Source organism: Bubalus bubalis, chromosome 2, assembly GCF_019923935.1.
Source record: "Bubalus bubalis isolate 160015118507 breed Murrah chromosome 2, NDDB_SH_1, whole genome shotgun sequence".
NCBI classification, from domain to species: domain Eukaryota; kingdom Metazoa; phylum Chordata; class Mammalia; order Artiodactyla; family Bovidae; genus Bubalus; species Bubalus bubalis.
Window position 1 is genome coordinate 2,914,092 of NC_059158.1, and position 18,598 is coordinate 2,932,689.

At 50.1% G+C, this 18,598-nt stretch overlaps 2 protein-coding genes across 13 annotated transcripts in view; one reads left to right on the top strand and one right to left on the bottom strand.

Annotated features, from left to right (window-relative positions):
* Positions 1-2,605, bottom strand: part of LYRM4 (LYR motif containing 4) — an 88,686-nt gene extending 86,081 nt beyond the window's left edge. For 5 of the 12 annotated variants that reach the window (XM_006073146.4, XM_044926699.2, XM_025265326.3 and 2 more), the window contains exon 1: positions 2,115-2,559. In XM_006073146.4, the coding sequence (XP_006073208.1) occupies positions 2,115-2,200 (86 nt within the window). In that variant the 5' untranslated portion in view covers positions 2,201-2,559. Of the gene's footprint in view, positions 1-2,114 lie in introns of all 12 variants that reach the window. The other 7 variants (XM_044926711.2, XM_044926722.2, XM_044926716.2 and 4 more) reach the window with 7 other exon arrangements.
* The window catches only part of FARS2 (phenylalanyl-tRNA synthetase 2, mitochondrial), a 230,832-nt gene continuing 214,729 nt past the window's right edge, over positions 2,496-18,598 (top strand). The window contains exons 1-2 of the mRNA XM_045162344.1: positions 2,496-3,048; positions 16,762-16,848. The gene's annotated coding sequence lies outside the window, so the exon portion shown is untranslated. The remainder of the gene's footprint in view (positions 3,049-16,761; positions 16,849-18,598) is intronic.

Consider the following 18,598-nt stretch of genomic DNA (forward strand, 5'->3'; position numbering starts at 1 on the left):
ACACTTTCTGGCGTGAAGCTCTCTACTGGCCGCCTGGTAGCTGAGAATGAAGCCCCGGTTCCTCAGCACGGCCCTTGCGTGGCCCTTTCGACCCCAGCAGCTCACTTAACTCTCCAGCAGAATTCTGCTCGGTGGTGTCACCTGAGCGCACCAGGTTGCTTGGTGCCTGTGGTCCTGAGCTGTCTTCTGGGAAGCGCTTTGAGTCATCACCCCGTGCGGGCTGCCACGGCGTCACCAGTTTGTGAGAGTGATTCTACACCGCGTCCTACTGAGACCCGTCAAAGAGCCGCTGACGGTAGGTGCCTTGCTGAGCCCCATGCTCTCATCTTGCTATCCCCAGGGGCTGCGGTACCAGGAAAAGCAGTCTGGGGAGTGACTGGAAGCCCTGAAGTCAAAGACAGTAGCAATAGGACGTGTGTGGACCTGTGGGGAACGCAGAGTGACGAGAACAAGGAAAACCTGCCCACAGTTACACTGGCTGAAGCTCAAAGCAAGCAGGGGAACTCAAGACAGAAGTGATTAAAGGGATGCCAGAGAGAGAGAAGTACAGGGGAGGCGTGATCCTTGCAATCCACAAGACACAGCCTTAAGATCAATACAAAACAAGGACATATTCTACAACCCATTTATTATCTTAGGGCATAATGGTGGGAATCTCAGGGTGTAGGTACACGACTGCAGGCAACAGTGAAAACTGATGACCAGATTCCTCTGGACAATGTATTCACATGTGGATAATATAAGTTTAGCTCAAAAGGATTACTCCAAGTATCATGTGAACCAATATTCTGTAAGTACGGTTACCATGTAATTTCCACTTTCTGCCTACAGAGTACAGCGCCGAGCGAATTTCCTGCATTTCTTGTTTATTAAGTAAATTACAAATTCTTCTTCCTGACTGTGGTGAAGAAGGTTCAACTTATTTACAAGCATATTTTGTTGGCTCCTTCAACAGACTTGGTTAAGTTCTTGGTACTAAGCATGGGTTAACTTTTTGTTTAAAATTCTAACAGTATATCTACTGTTTACGAACCTTAGCTGCCAAAGCCAAAGTCATTAAATGAAACAATGCACTCTCAGAAACGTTTTGTTTTTTTAATTAACTAGCTGACCAGTTGGACGTGACCTCATTCGTATGACCTAGACATTCTCAAAAGTATAGGATGACTACCTTTTCTATACAGCTGTGTAAAAATTAGGAAGTCACTGCTTGGGAGATTTAGTGTCTGTCTGGTAAACAAGCTGCACTGGGTCTACCCCTCAGCGTCCGCCAGCTCATCCACCCAGCCTGAGGCAGCTACCCAACCAGGCCTGCTCCAGGGATCCCAGATTCTGCTGCAAGGAAACCCAGTCTTCCGGCTGCTCAGTCATGGAAGGTGAGACCAGGTGTAAAGAGAAGAGCAGGTCCTACCAAATTCTTGCTTTGGGAATAAGGCTGAAACTCAGAGGACCAGGTAGTTAGTAGAAAATACCAAATGCACAAAGATGCAGAGAGAAAATCCATAAAGTACATACATTCGTGGTGAGTCAGAGGTTATAAGAGGAAGAAAAGGACAGCAGATGCTCTGAAGCAGACACAAGACGTCGAAAGAGAAAAAGGAACTCAAGAGCAGACATGAGAATGGGGCAGGCGTGCAAAAGCTATGCGCTCCAATGTGGATGGAAGAGCTTAGCCTCTCCTTCCCCTGCTGCTGAGGTCATGAAAGCTGGATCCCCGTCTGGGTCAACATTTCAGCTCCTGGAAGCCGGGCCCATCTTTCTCGGTTTACCGTTACCTGCGTGTCCTGCTCACAAACCCCGCCCCATGGCCGAGGACAACAGCAGAACGCACCCTGGCGAGCAAAGGGGCTAATGAAGACACCTCGGAGGTGCACGGAACGGCGGCTAGAGAGGGCCCTCGGTTGTGGGCCGTGGCTACTGCGGGGCGCTTCTACGGGCCAGGCTTGCGATACCACGAGGAGTTCTCACAGGTGCCCCAAGCTGGCAGGAACCCCTGCACCTCGGCGTCTGCCCTCGAAGCAGAGAGCGCCCCTACCGGAGGTGCCCGAGCAGAGGGTCCGACTCCGGGGAAAGGGACGAGCCTTTCCCGCCCCCGAGGGCGTCCCCCCGCTCACCGGTAGTTGTAGGCGCCGAAGCGCTTGCTCTCCCGCAGCATCGCGCGGTACAGGTCCAGCACCTGCGCGCGGCTGGACGCCGCCATCTTCAGCGCAACACGCAGAGGGTCCTCTCCGCCGAGGCCCCGAGTTTAAACTCGACCCGCGAAACCGCAGCCGCCGCCGCCGCGGGAAGCGCGGGCAGGACGCGGGCGCGGGGCTGCGCGCAGGGCGCGGCCCACACCCCGCCTCAGCGGGGCTCGAGCTCAGGGGCGCCCCGGCTGAGGGGAGGCTCTGGCCGCGCGCCCCGGACGAGGGGTCTCCGCCTCAGGGGGGCTCCGGCCGCGCGCCCCGGATGAAGGGTCTCTCCTCCAGGGGGCTCCGGCCGCGCCCCGCGGCGCAGGCGGGCTTCGGACAGCTAAGGGGGCGGCGCCTGCGGGAGGCGTTCCCGGCGGCCGCTCCGGGGTCCGCGAGGCAGCCGCCCTTGGAGCACGCCGAGAGGCCGAGGCCGCACGGCGGGCAGCGGGCCGCTCTTCCTTAGGCGGAGGCGGGGGTCAGCGGGCGGCCGGGCGGGGGAGGCCGAGGCGCTCCGCGTCGCCAGGTTACCGAGCGCCCGCTCTATCCCCGCCCCTCCGCCCGGGCTGCCCTCGGCGCCGCCTGAGCCGCCGTGCGCGCTGCGCGGGCGCCGACTCCCCGGCGCCTGGGTCGGGGTCGGGGGGCGGGACCCGGCCGCGCGGGGACGGGCCGCCGCGGGCGTGCGGGGCCGCGGGGCCACACCCCGGGGCTCCTCGGCGCTCCGGCTCCGCTGAGGGCGCCCGCCCGGGGGCTTCCGGCGCGAGGCCCGCTTCCTGGGCAAGATGGCGGCGCCCAGGCGTCTGTGAGCGCCGCGCTGAGGCGCCCCGCGAGGCCCCGAGCCCTCCACCCCGGGCGGTCCCGCGTTTCCCAGGAGCGGCGGGTGAGTGCGCGCGGGGCGCGGCGGGCGGTCAGCTTTGCGTGCGCCCGCGGACCTCAGTGGTCTGATGGAGAGGTGGCACCGGGCGGCCTGGGCTGGAGCCGGGGGGCTTGCGGGGTTAAGGACTCTGTTGGGACCGTGTCCGCCCCCCAGGCAAGAAGCGGAGCAAGTCTCCTCCTGAAGCTCTTCCCAGCTAAGTCCTCTGCTTTCTCTGAAGACGCCAACTTTCCTGATTCCCCTTATTATCCGGGTGGATGCGGTTTGCTCTGTTCGTGGAACGTAGAGCCCGGCGCGGGGAAGCCTCCGCTGGTTCTACTCAAAGTGTTTGCAAACCTTGTCTCGGTTTTGGAATCTCGGTCTGTAGCCAACGTTGGTGACAGCCAGAGTTCTCTCCTTCAACACGGTGCGAAGGGTAACTTACACGAGACAGACAAGTCTCCGTTCACATCTCTTTCTCCCACCACGCTGTTTATGATTGTGTTTACTTTATCTCATTTTGAAGTCACTCTGAGTCAATTTCAAAGTTTATCCTATTTTCAGAAACTTTAAGGGCAGACACTTCAGGGTACTTATAACCTAGGGTTCTTGCATATCTACATATACTTGTGTATTTGTTACGCTACCTGTTATAATGGCATTTTTCAAACGGCTCGGAAGAGAAAACACTTTTATTAAAAATCCTCTTATACTTCCCATTTGATTTTTGTTACGCTTCATAAGTCTCTGAGTCTCAAAATAAAGCTTTTTACAGAGTAGCCAAACTCCTGTTACTCCTGCAGGGTGATCAGTCATTGGGCATGCTTCGCTTTGGGTTAATTGAAAGCAGTTCTGATATTTTGAGTGTATCCTTTCGGTTCAGTTGCTGAGTCGTGTCCGACTCTTTGCGACCCCGTGGACTGCAGCGCACCAGCTTCCCTGTTCATCACCAACTCCCAGAGCCTGCTCAAACTACTTTGGCATTACTCAAATGATTCAAGACCAAGGGACTCGTACATTATTATAGAAGAAGATCCAGAGCTAGGGACTCGTACATTATTGTAGAAGATCCACAGCTGTTTTTCCTTACTGTGATAACACAGTTGAGTGCTGATGATATAAATTAGGAACGTGGCACTTGGGAAAACCACATGTTCGTGCAAGGTACAGATAGAGAAAGCTATCAAAGTTAGAAGAAAAAACATGAAGGTTATTTGGGCTTGTTTAAAAATAGTGCGGATTGCATTATCTTAATGTATTTTGCTTTCATGTAGAAAATGAAGTTGGAATAATTACAATATGCAGTTATTTGTCTCATAATCATTACCATATACAATTAACATGTCTGACTGACTTTAACTGTTGTTAAAGAAAACTTTCCAAATATTTGGAAAGTCAAAGAAAACTTTCCAAATAAATATATAAAGTTTAGTTTGGGTAGTCTAGTTGCCTATTAGTACAAGGAGTTAACTGAGGGAAGTGAGAACTTACCAGTTTCACAAAAAATAGTTTTTTTATAATTTTATTTTAAATAATTTGCCATTATGTTGACTATCATTGCTTTAAAAGACTAATAAAATCCAAGAGAGTGGCTGTAGGTACTTTTTCGATACTTTTTTTTTTTTTAATTTGCCAGAAAGGTATTGGATCAGAAGCAAGAAAGGTGCAGTGAAACTTGCTGAAGTTAAGGACCACCAACTTTAAACATTTGTTCTTAAAGTCAGATGATTTCCCAAATAACTTGTCCAGGATGTAAAGGGTGCTGGCAGTACCGAAGCTAAAATTTGTTTTTTTTTGTACTGGCAGATTATCAGAAATCCCATGTTTAGAAGTGAATGTGTTTAAGATTTGAGCGATGTTTTTGGACTTTTAAAAATTACATCTTTATATTTTGTAATTTATTCATAACTTGGAAGAGCACTGGTGTTTTCCCCGTGCGTAGCATTATTTAAATTTTTTTCAATAAAATCCCAGTATCACATCATCAGCTTTCACCCTCACTTTACGGCTTGTCCTTGTGCCCAGCCCACTGTGGATTGCCCCACAGAATAAGGAAGCCGAGCAGAGTAGGTAACTTGTGTGGTACGTTACATCTTGCTCTGTTTGTGCGAGAAGCCTAACTCTTTAAGAAGACTTTGTCTAAAGTTAGACTTTATGTGTAGTTAACTTCAAGTAAGCAGCCATTGAATTTTGACCCATTTTCAACTGTGATAGTAGATCCCTAAATGGGTGCAGTAATGACCATAACTCTGGAATGTCAAAGGTTAGCCAGACTCTGACCCGGGTGTGTGATCTGTGACCTGATCACCTTTCCCTGCTTACCTCTTCTCTTCAGTCCAAAGCAGAAGGGAGATGAGCTGTACCCTCCCTACCTCTAGGGACTGTGCCAAGACCAGGAACGTCTTCTCTTGAGTTTGTGCCATAAGCTGAACGGTTGTGAAACTCTGCAGCTCACGCTGGGACTCTAACCCACGGCCTTTTAATTGTAATCACTCACCTGGTGTCTGGACTTACTGACGCCCAGGTTCTTTGTGTCTCAGCGCAAAAGGAATTCAGGGAGGGGGAAGTGACAGGCAAGCAGTAGATTTATTAATACAGGCTTCTCGTGAGAGATGCAATGGCCGGGCGAGGGGGCTGCATTTTTATAATCCAAGGACAGTTGGGGAGGGAAGACCACGTGTTGAGTTCCTCCTTCACGTAGGGCTGGAGCGTCTCTGACTATGAGGTCATACTAGGAAGGTCATAGCACTTATTCAAATCAGCAGAAGGGTGGTAACATTTTTCCTTTCACTTAATGACCTGGGGCATAGGTCACGCTCTAGTTAAGCAGGCCTGCTTTGTTCTTGATGTTACGATAGGCTTTCTTGCCCTATCATTAGCTTACAGTGGTCTCCCAAAGTTCCCCTGGCTTCCCTCTCTATAATCCCCTACTGGGACTTCTGCAGCTCCCTGTATAACGATCCGGTTCCATCCCTGTCATCGGTAGTCCCCCACCCATTCCCCATCGCCCTGCAGCTCCAATAATATGTTGAGATCCTCACCCCCATGTGCTGTGTTAGGAGGTGGGCCTTGGGGAGGTGATTAGGTCATGGGAGCAGAGCCCCAGGATGAGATGCGTGTCCTTATAATAGGGACCACAGGGAGCCCCCTGGCCCCGCCTGCTGTGTGAGGACACAGTCTGTGATCCAGGAAGTGTGCTCTTGGCTGCTGCTGCTAAGTCGCTTCAGTCGTGTCCGACTCTGTTCGACCCCATAGACGGCAGCCCACCAGGCTCCCCCGTCCCTGGGATTCTCCAGGCAAGAACACTGGAGTGGGTTGCCATTTCCTTCTCCAATGCATGAAAGTGAAAAGTGAAAGTGAAGTCGCTCAGTCGTGTCCGACTTGTAGCAACCCCATGGACTGCAGCCCACCAGGCTCCTCCGTCCATGGGATTTTCTAGGCAAGAGTACTGGAGTGGCTTGCCATTGCCTTCTCCGAAGTGTGCTCTTACCTGGCTCCAAATCTGCGGGCAGCCCGGGTCTTGGGCTTCCAGCCTCCAGAACTAATCAGTGACTGTTTGTAGCTTATCAACCCTTGGATCCGCGGTGTCTGAGCTGAGACGCTCTGTTCTGGTTTTCTGGAGAAACGGTGTGCAGGGGTTGTGGTCGCTGAGAGTGAACCAGGTCTGACGGGCACATAGGTTTTTTGTTTGTTTCGTTTTTTGTGTTGCATTCACATAATATTCTAACACCAGAAGCTTATGCTTTCTGCAAAATAAAGGAAAATGAAGTTTTTTTTTTTTTTTTTACCAAGCTTTATCCAAAATGTTAATGGCATACTTTGAAAGAAACCTAATTTTAACTACTGACATATGTTTGGGTAGAAATGTCCCTTCCGGTGGGTGTTAGGGCCTGTGTGGACAGACTGCCTTCCTTAATGCTATCTCCGTAACCGTCCAACCTCACTGGGGTTTTCTGTTTACTTAGTTCTGTTATTGGCCTTTTTTTCATTAAGACAGAAAAATCAAAGCCTGACGTGATAAGCATAATGTCCACATTTGACTTACTTTGGTGTGAGAAGGCAGCCTTCCCCCCAGTCTCAGCCTTGCAGCTCATCCCAGCAGTGGAGGTTCTGTTCTTCTGTCCCCAGTGTGACTGGGGTGGGAAGGGGCTTCCTGGTGGGTGGCTCTGGCTGGACCAGGGGAGGCCAGATGCTGCTCTCCAGATGCCGCGGGCGCCCCAGAGGGCTCTGTGTAGAGGCCCCGGGCGAGCGTCCTGCAGGCCCTGGGAGCCCCTGTGACGATGCCGGGACCGTGAGAGGCACGGCCGCTTGGTTGTGAAGGAAGAGAAGGAAGCGAAGCCGGGAGAATGACGCAGTGTGTGATCGGGCCACTGAGTTGTGGGCAGAGATGTTCAAAGGCCTGGAGGGTGTGTGCAGCCCCCCAGCAGTGTGCTGTCTGCGGGGCAGTGACCCGGCGGAGGTGCCCGCCGCCTGGGAAAGGTCACCCCTCACCCACCCAGTGAGGCTCATCCTGGCAGCTGGGTCTTGCAGCTTGAGGTCAGGGTGAGCGGTCGGCCCCCAGCGGGAGCCTGTGGAAGCTGCTCAGCCTGAGATGGAGGTGTCTGCAGTGCCCATGTGGACACAGCCCGTTACGGCGCAGGGTCGCTCAGGAGCCTCACTTAGCCCCTTCCCTGCTAAGAAGTAACAAAGTCCATTGCTTCTGCCCACTCAGAAGTCTGTCCTTCCGGAAATGAAATGGCGGAAAGGCAGGTGATTTAGAGGACGAGGAACGGCTGAGGATTCTATATGGACTGCTGTCTAACTCCCCCCCCCGCCCCCCCGGAATAGATTTGGGTGTCAGTTCACGGTTTTGCTTGGTGTCTCAGGTCTGATGAGACAGGTGCAGAAGCACGAAAATCAGTTGCTGGAATGTGCAGACCCCCTCCCAGCTGAGCACATGGGTTCTTCAGCCCCTCTGTTTGGAAACTGTTTTCTTAAATGTCTTATCTTTCTGCTGCTGCTGCTGCTAAGTTGCGTCAGTCGTGTCCAACTCTGTGCGACCCCATAGACGGCAGCCCACCAGGCTCCCCCGTCCCTGGGATTCTCCAGGCAAGAACACTGGAGTGGGTTGCCATTTCCTTCTCCAATGTGTGAAAGCGAAAAGTGAAAGTGAAGTCGCTCAGTCGTGTCCAACTGTTAGCGACCCCATGGACTGCAGCCTACCAGGCTCCTCCATCCATGGGATCTTGGCTTAAAGGTGACTTCTTCAGCCAGCCCTCCCCGCCTGCTTACCTATAACTAAAAATAGTGTCTCCATTTGTATCTTGGGGTTTCTCTTTATCTCCTACTTAAATTGTTAGTTTTACTCACTGCCGTGCTGGACAGCTGGCGCCGGGCCTGTCGCATAGGTGGAGTTGAGCACACGTGTGTAAGGTGAGCGGACGGAAGCTGCTGTGGGTGCTTCAGGAAACGGCCCTTAGTGGCAGCGCAGCTCTTGTCCAGGAGACGTTCAGCGAAGATGGAAGTGTTTCTGTCTGCCTCGTCCACTGTGGCAGCCGCCACTCCCATGTGGCTCTTGAGCACTGGAAATGTGACTCTTGCAACTAAGGAGCTGAATTTTTAACTTTAGTTTTACATGGAAGTGTTAGTTAGTCGAAGTTGTGTCGGACTCTTTGTGACCCCATGGACTGTAGCCCGCCAGCCTCCTCTGTCCGTGGGATTTCCCAGGTGAGAATACTGGAGGGGGTTGCCATTTCCTTCTCCAGGCGATCTTCCCGACCCAGGGATTGAACCCAGGTCTCCTGCATTGCAGGGGGATTCTTTACTGTCTGAGCCACCGGGGAAGCCCTGGTGTTTACGTAGCTGTATATAAATTAGCTGCTACTATATTGGACACCACAGTCTAGAGGATGTGATTTTATTGGCTTCTAACCTTGAAAAACATTACCACTGACTACAGACCCGTTGAGCACAGGTAATCTCACAGCCTTTGAGAAGGCCTGCTCCTGGCAGTGTGAGTGCAGCTCGTTTCACAGCGCACGACAGGCGTGTTTTATGGTCTGCTTGAGAAGCAGAAGAAGATCTGTGTCCTCGGTGGCCTTCCATGATTTAGGACTGTCGTTGCACTTTCCGCCCCTTCTTTATTTTTTTTAATTTTTAATATTTTAATTGCATTTTATCCATAGTCCGGAGCCCTTCCGGGCTTTAGTTTGTGGGAGGATCCTTCAGGCACAAGGGCTGAGTTCTCTGCATTCCAGCCTTCTGCGGCTAACCACCGTCAGCTGCTACTTACGTAAGAATTGCTTTCTGACTACATGGCATGCACCTGACCTTGAAGGCCGAAAGCTTTTTAAGTGAGGAGTGGGATTAAAAAGAAGAAGGAAAATTAGGAGATTAAAATTTTATATGTTAGTACTTTCCAAGTGACTGTAGGGTTAGAAAAAGAATTATCAAGATAAACTTTAATAATTACTGCATTAGAGCCATAAGATTTACACTTTGTCTATATTGATTTATTTGTCTATATTACACTTTTGTCTGTATTGTCTATATTGATGCTTTGTCTATATTGTCTTAGGTCTTGATATGAGAAATAAAAAGAACTAGTAGTTGCATCTTGTACTTACTAAAAATAAAATATTTAAAAGTCGTGTTTCACGGTGGATTTTAAAAAGTTGTGTTTATATGTTGACGTAATAAAGGTCAGCATCTTAGCCATTTTACTGTGTGCAGCAGTGGAGTGAGTGTCTTCACCGTCACTGCCAGCCTGTTGCTGGGCTTTTCATCTTCCCAGACCCTGTTGAACCCTGACTGCCCCCTCTCCTCTCCCCTTGGCCCCTGGGAACAACTGTTTTACTTTTATTTCTATGAACTTGATGAGTTTTAAAATTCTTTTCCATAACTTATTGTCCAAACCAGTATGTAATACTAATATCTACGTGTCTCCAGGAATCACCTCGTTTAAGATGACCTTGGCCTACCTAATGCATAATTGCCTTACCTTGGGAAATGGCAGACACTTCTCATTAAGGACCCGAAATTATCTGCTTTAGTCCCTGCCCCCAGCCATCACTAACCTTAACATGCTCACCTCGAGAAAGATCATCTCGCTCATTTGAGAAAACAATAACTCTAGAGAATGACTCTTTAGTGACAGATGGTAAGATGGACTTCTTGAATATGTTTTTATGTACTTGGGATTCCAGACTTTTTACCAGTCTCCACTGAGAAAGGCAAAAAGAACCAAAAACAGTCACTTAGTATTTTTAATACCTCCCACCTTAGTATATAATGCTAAGTAAGAATTTACCTGCAATGCAGGAGACCTGGGTTCGATCCCTGGCTCAGAAAGATCCCCTGGAGGAGGGAATGACAACCCACTCCAGTGTTCTGGCCTGGAGAATCCCATGGACAGAGAAGCCTTTGTGTCCATGGGATCCACAGAGAGTTGGACAGGACCGAGTGACTAACGCACCTTAGTATAACATCACTGTGACCACTGGACACATCTGAATTGACGGGATCAGGATGGCGTTTAGTCCTCTCGTGAGCACCAGGAATCTGGGGGATTTGAAGGGAAGCGTGTCCCTCACCAGATACTTTTTAGTTGCTTGGTCTGACTCTGTGACTCTACAGACCATAACCTACCAGGCTCCTCTGTCCATGGGGTTCTCCAGCGAGAATACTGGAGTGGGTTGCCATTTCCTTCTCCAGGGGATCTCCTGACCCGGGGACTGAACCCACTTCTCACATCTCCAGCATTGGCAGGCGGGTTCTTTAGCACCAGCACCGCCTGGAATGCCCAGAGCTGGGCACAGCGCATACGGTGCATGAGAGGAGGCGACTGTTCCGAGCGGAAGGCTCTAAAGCCTGTTCAGTTGCCCTGGGAGGATGCTGAGGGTTGTGTCGCTTGTGAGGGTGGACAGGCAGGCTGGATGGCGGCGACCCTGTAGAGACAGTTCCGAGTCCCTGCTGACGGACTGAAGGGGCGGGGGAAGATCGGGAGTGGTCTCAGGTCCCCAGGTTGTAACCCACATCGTGTGCCCTCAAGATCGTTTAGTGACTATGCTTGTTCATGCATCGTGTTGTGCCTGTGCAAGAAGTGAATCTTTAATTTACTGCAGGTGGAATTGTTGAATTAAATATGTGCCTTTTAAATGTCAATATGTTGTCAGACTTTCCTTTATAGATGTTTTACCGTTAATGCCCGTTTCTTAGACCCTTGTAATATGGTATCAACACACTCTTCCCCAGTCTGTAGATTTTCAAAAATCTAATTGTCGTTTTAATTTGCATTTCTTTGAGTTTGCACATCTTTCTATAACTTTCAGAGGTATTTCTGATTCCTTTCGGGGCACTTTGTGTCACTCTCTGATTGCCATTTCTCTATTCGGAAGTTGGACTTTCTGGCCTTCTTTCAGAGTTTCTCACATCACGATCCCAGAGTTTGGGTGGATATATTGGGATCTTATTAACGCAGTCGTTACCTGTTCCTATTTTAAGAGCTTGTCTTCATGAAGAGGGAGTGTCGTGTTTCTGCAGGTGCCTTCAGAGCATCTGGGGGCCGGTCATTTGGCTCTTCTCCACTGAGTGGGGGGTCAGCGAGTGGGCTGGGCCTCCCAGCCTGATTCTGTGCTCGGCAGCCCTTGCCGCCCCCCTGTGGCCTCGGTATCCTGTTCGCTCAGCACTTTCTGTTTGTGTGCCCTTCATTTGGGATAGTATTTGCATATCGTTTTAAGTGCATCTTATTCATCACTGAAACAGCTTCTGGAAGATGGAGAACTTTGTCGTGATTAAGTTACCTGACCCCTCATTTAGCCCCTGCAGTTTAGCTGTGGTGTTTCACACGCGACCAGTTTGCAGTTGCCTCCTTGAAGTGCTGCCCCCCTGTCTTAGCTTCGATGCTCAGAGCTGAGCTCTCCTCCCTCCACGGGTGGGCTCTCCACGCACCCCCCCACCCCGTCCCGGGCCACCTCCCTTGACCTGCTCCTTCGCCTTGTGGCTTAGTCACCGAGGTGAACATCACTGAACGTGTCCATCTGCTTGTCCCGCCAGCTCCTGCAATAGTGGGTCTAAAATGATCGCATTCTTCACCCCACCCCAAGCCTGCTTCTCCACTCGACGTGCCCGCATCTGTTTGCAGTCACCCCTCATGTTTCCCTGGTGGTCCCGGCTGCGTCACGGGTGTGCCCCTGCCGCATGCCACCCAGGGAGCCTGGTGGCCTGGCGGGAGGGTGGGGACAAGAAGGGCAGGGGGCAGACGCGGACACCTCTTCACAGCCAGACGGTGGCTGCCCGTGCAGCTCAGAGTGTGCACGGAGGGGAGGGGGCGTCTGGAAGGATTATTACTCGGTCACTATGTCTCTGCAGAAAGAAAAGTTATTTAAAAGCAAAAATGAGCTGTTGAATTTTGTAATGAAGAGACCGGATTTCACTGTGTAAAGACTCGGATGACTTATAAGTCTTTAAACCCCAGTGGAGGAAAAGATATTACTTAATACTATCTTAGACATTCACTCTTAACTGAAAGAATCTCGGTAGAAGACGACTTAGAAGCTTCAGGTGCTGCTTTTGCCTCTGCCGGAGGGTTGGGGCAAATGATATTCCTGTTCCGGGCTATTTGGAGCTTGAAGACACAGCACTGTTGGAAGGTGAAGTTGTAGAGCCGGCTTGGACCACAGCGGGGCGACCGGAAGGCCGAAGGTCAAGAGAATGATTGATCGGGTGATTGGAATTCCTTTTAAAACAAATTAGAGGTGGCAGGTTTGCCACTGGCGAAAAGTACTGCAAGGAATGAATCTCATCAGCATATAAAACTTCTTGGATCATCAAAAAAGGGTTTAAAATATAAGCACACACAAGCACACGACCTGCATGGGAATCCTTGTTTGTGCTGTTTTGCAGTGTCGTGTTTAGCCTGCTTTTTCTGTTAAACAACATACAGTCACTCGACTGGGCATGTTTTTAGTTTTTACGTTAGTGGCTAGTACACTAAATGTTGCTGCTTCCCAGGTGGTGCAGTGGTAAGGAACCCACCCGCCAATGCAGGAGGCGTAGAGATGTGGGTTCAATCCCTGAGCCTGAAGATCCCCTGGAGGGGGAAATGGCTACCCACCCCAGTATTCTTGCCTGGGGAATCCCATGGACAGAGGAGCCTGGAGGGCTACAGGCCATGGGATTGCAAAGAGTCGGACGCGACCGAGAGTCTGAGCACTAATGAACCTCAAGAGGTTCCTGTCGCTGAGCCCCAACCCTAAATGTTAAATGCATTTGTCAGCTCAGTTTATCCACTTTCTGGATTTGTCTTTATATTTGGGGTCTTCTAGGTGAGTGGATTTGTGGTCAGCCATTTGTGTTTGGGATCCCTGGCTTAGCAGAGGGGCAGGAGGAGCAGGACTGGTGTGTCAGAAGGAGGAGAAGATGGAGAGCAGAGGAGGGAGGGTGTGTGTGTGTGTGTGTGTGTGTGTGTGAAGTAAAATTTCTCAGGAGTGTCTCACATGTCACACACCGAGCTCTGCACTTTCATGTTGGTTATATCCTCACAATAACCCTGGCCTGGTAAGTATTGCAATTATTTGTAGTTTCAAAGAAAAAGAAGGAAAGCAGGTGAGAAGATACCAAAAAAGAACTAAGAGTAAAGTAGTAATGATGATAATAAGCATTGTTAGAAATGAACATTGCTTCAATGTAACCATCCTGGTGTTCTTATTCCAGCCTTTTGGGGGAGCATGTTGAGTCTTGGGTAGTCAGAGAGGTTAAAGTTGGCTATGAAGTGGGATACACAGGGGCTAGTTAGGACTCTTCGCGACCTCATGGACTGCAGCCTACCAGGCTCCTCCGCCATGGTGGAGGAGCCTGGTAGGCTGCAGTCCATGGGGTCACTAAGAGTCGGACACGACTTCACTTTCACTTTCACTTTTCACTCTCATGCATTGGAGAAGGAAATGGCAACCCACTCCAGTGTTCTTGCCTGGAGAATCCCAGGGACAGGGGAGCCTGGTGGGCTGCCATCTGTGGGGTCGCACAGAGTCGGACACGACTGAAGTGACTTAGCAGCAGCAGCAGTTAGGTCTCTACCTTTGTATATGCTTGAAAGTTTTCATAATGAAGTGACTTTTAAATGACGAAGCAAAGTAAAATAGTCTTGATTATGATTAAAGGAGAAAGAATTTTTATGAATATCAGGGCAACTTTTTTTCTCTTCTTCACTATCAGACCTGTGTGATAGCGTTAGCCTGTGAACCTATTTTTGAGGCAAAATTATTCACAAACAATTTAGGAAATAGACAAAATCATTTTTTTTTTTTTTTAATGTGGTCTCTCAGCTCTTATGTGTGAAGACTGCAGAAATTAGGTGGTTTCTTCATCTTCATCTGATGGCAGTGGGTTTGTCCCAGTACCAGAGCATCTGCCCTGGAAGGCGGCCCAGGGCTGGAGCTGCCCCACCGCACGAGGTGTACAAGCTCTGGGGGTGGGGAGTCAGAGTCTAGTCACTGAGCATCTGTTTCTGCAGAACCTGAAGTGGGGCCTGAAGGGGGTGCTCCAGAGACAGGAAAGGAAGAGAGAAGCTCGTATTTGGAGGAGGAAACGGCAGCCCACTCCAGTGTTCTTGCCTGGAGAATCCCAGGGACACAGGAGCCTGGTGGGCTGCCGTCTGTGGAGTTGGACATGACTGAAGTGACTCAGCAGCAGCTCGTATTCATGGAGGACCACCCTGTGCCCGACGCTCTAAACGCTTCATGGATGGCCAGTCCTCACGGCAGATCTGTCAGTTAGCGGCTAGCCGATCTTGGTCATTTTCTTTTTTAAATTATGATAAAATTTATAAGACAAAAATCACCATCTTAAACATTTTTAAACGTGCAATTCAGTGGCACTAAGTAAGTATAGTCACATTTTGGGTAAACCTTCACCACCATCCAACTCAGAACTTTTTCATTTCCCCAAACTGAATCTCAGTTCAGTTCAGCTCAGTTGCTCAGTCACGTCTGACTCTTTGCGACCCCATGGGCTGCAGAATGCCAGGCTTCCCTGTCCATCGCCAATTCCGAAGCTTGCTCAAACTCATGTCCATCGAGTTGGTGATGCCATCCAACCATCTCATCCTCTGTCACCCCCTTCTGCCCTCAATCTTTCCCAGCATCAGGGTCTTCATTGAGTCAGTTCTTCGCATCTGATGGCCAAAGTATTGGAGTTTTAGCTTCAGCATCAGTCCTTCCAATGAATATTCAGGACTGATTTCCTTTACGATTGACTGGTTGGATCTCCTTGCAGTCCAAGGGACTCTCAAGAGTCTTCTCCAATACCACAGTTCAAAAGCATCAATTCTCTGGTGCTCAGTTTTCTTTATAGTCCAACTCTCGCATCCATACATGACAACTGGAAAAACCATAGCCTTGACTAGACAGACCTTTGCTGGCAAAGTAATGTCTCTGCTTTTTAATATGCTGTCTAGGTTGGTCATAACTTTTCTTCCAAGGAGCAAGCGTCTTTTAATTTCATGGCTGCATCACCATCTGCAGTGATTTTGGAGCCCAAGAAAATAGTCTGTCACTGTTTCCTTTGTTTCCCCATCTATTTGCCATGAAGTGCTGTGACCAGATGCTATGATCTTAGTTTTTTGAATGTTGAGTTTTAAGCCAGCTTTTTCCCTGTCCTCTTTCACTTTCATCAAGAGGCTTTTTAGTTCCTCTTCGCTTTCTGCCATAAGGGTGGTATCATCTGCATATCTGAGGTTATTGATATTTCTCCTGGCAATCTTGATTCTAGCTTGTGCTTCATCCAGCCCTGCATTTCTCATGATGTACTCTGCATATAAGTTAAATAATGGTGAGAGTATACAGCCTTGACATACTCCTTTTCCAATTTGGAACCAGTTCGTTGTTCCATATCTGGTTCTAACTGTTGCTTCTTGACCTGCATACAGATTGCTCAGGAGGCAGGTAAGGTGGTCTGGTATTCTCATCCCTTTAAGAATTTTCCAGTTTGTTGTGATCCACACAGCCAAAGGTTTTAGCGTAGTCAGTGCAGCAGAAATAGATGTTTTTCTGGAATTCTCTTGCTTTTTCTATGATTCAACAGATGTTGGTGATTTGATCTCTGGTTCCTCTGCCTTTTCTAAATCCAGCTTGAGCATCTCGGTGTCCTCAGTTCACGTACTGTTGAAGCCTTGCTTGAAGAATTTTGAGCATTACTTTGCCAGCATGTGAGATTAGTATAATTGTGCAGTAGTTTGAACAGTGTTTGGCATTGCCTTTCTTTGGGATTGGAACGAAGAGTGACCTTTTCCAGTCCTGTGCCACTGCTGAGTTTTCCAGATTTGCTGGCATATTACGTGTAGTTCTTACCTCCGTCCTCACTGAACTCCTAATTCCCCAACCCTCCTCTGCAGCCCCTAGCAACCACCATTCTCTCTGTTTCTGTGCGTACTCATATACATGAAGTCAAGCAGTGTTTTGTCTTTTCATAACTGGCTTATTTCACTTGGCATGGTTATCTTCAAGGTTCATCCACGTCAGAGCGTGTCAGAGTCCCCTTCCTTTTTAAGGGTGAGTAATACTTCACCGGGGGTGTGCACCGCATTCTGTCCATGGCTGTGTTGACGGGCACTTGGGCCGAGGCCCCATTTTGGCTGTTGTGAACATACTGCTGTGATCACGGGTGTCCAAATATCTGTCCCTCTGTCTGCTCACAGCTCTTTGGGGCATGTCCCAGTTGTGGCATTGCTGGACCCTGTGGTAATTCTGTGTTTGATATTTTTAGGGACCACCAGACTGTTTGCCACAGCAGCTGCACCGCTGGCCATTCCCATCCGCTGTGCGCGAGGGTTCTGGTTTCTCCAGATCGGAGGTAGGTCCATTTCTTGTTCCAGGTCACGGGGGTGGGGGACCGGGCTCGGGGAGGTTACGTGTGCTCACACCGCTCACATGCAGACCCGAATCTGAGCCTGATGGTCTGATGGTCTGCCTCTAGAACCTCTGACGCAAACACAAGACGAGGTGCAGAGGCCCTGAGACGCGGTTCAGGGCACTGTGCATGGGTTCAAACCCAGGCCATCTGCTGTCAAAGCTCATGTTGTTAAACATCTTGGACTTAATATCTCTGTATGTTTTTTCCCCTGCCTTTCTAAATTTATGCTGTAAAATGTTCTCTTATTTAAACTATCTTTCAGGATGTATGCAGTATGTTTGATTTTATTTAAATTCTTGGGTCAAATTTTGCCTGTAAATGCTTTGAATAAATGCAAATTGATCCTGCCGAAGTTTTGTATATATCTCTGCTCTGCCTACCCCTGCCAGAAGTTTGCTTTCCAATAAAACTAAATAAAACTATCTAAGTTGAATTTAAATGGGGGGAGGGGGACTTGGAACAGATCAGTGGTAAACAGTGAGGACTTTAAAAAAAAAACTCAGATAAAGTGAATTTTCCATCTTTATCAGTACAGGAGCAGCAGCTTGGAAATGTATCCGTTTCTTTGATCCTTGTGTGTGATTTGCTAAGAACATCTGCATCGTCCCTCACAAACTAAGTCATGCGGGGCCTGGTGGCGTCCTGAAACAAGCTCGTTCCCTGGGGGATGCTGGCTCAGCGGGGGCCAAGGGCCAGCTCCTGACGCGGCCTGGGCTCACAGCCCCCGACAGTGCTGCCGGGGAGGTGCCCCTTGCAAACGCCGACCGAGGGATTTTGCACCCCTCTCTTCCAGGCAGGCCCTCTGGGTGGGTAACCTCTCCTGTGCTGCGTTTGAATGGTGCATGTGTAGGGGGGAGCTGTGTGTGCGTGGCCACGAGCCCCTCCCAGGCCGGGGGTGAGTGGCTGGTCCATCATCGTAGGTGGTGGAAGTGGCCCACAGTCACACTCAAGCCGACTGTGCTCTGGACGGTGTCTGCAGAATCGTCCCGAATCCGGTGGCTCCCAGCCGTGGCCTGCACCGCAGTTCTCCTCCAGTCGCTGGCCCGGCGTGCGCGCTGGTCATGGGGGCTTTTAAAGAGCGTCGCAGGTGGTTCCCAATGGTGCAGCCCAGGTGTGGAGGTGTTGCTATCATTTCTCTTGAGCACCTCATTCTTTGGGCTCTAATTAAGATTTTTCTCATCTCAAAAGCTACAGAACTATCTTCTCCGGCGTCCTTGTTAGCAGGGCTCCCTCTCACCCGCGGGACTCTCTTCTGTGTTGGAAGGTGGTGTTCACTCCTCACGGAAGCCGTCTCTCTGTTCCTGACTTGGAGCCAGTGGCCGTAGGCGCTCGTCTCGCTCCCTCTGCGGAGTCTGGAGTTCGGGAATGCAGGGGAAGGGCAGGGATGTGCTGGCCCAGATTTCTCTGCCGGCTCCGGGTCACTGCATCCGAGGGCAGTTTCGCCCCCGAGCTGAAGGCTCTGGTGGGCTTTGTAGGCACCCGTGTGGCCGCACCGCGGTGCCTGTTCTCTGCCTTAGCAGAGTGACAGGTGCTTTCTCCCCCAAGGTGTAGGCTCTGGTGGGCTTCGTAGGCGCCCGTGTGGCCGCACCGCAGTGCCCGTTCTCTGCCTCAGCAGAGGTGACAGGTGGTCTCTCCCGCTCCCACTGTTAGGATGATGCATTTCTGGGCGCAGTCATTCCTCTTTGCTCCA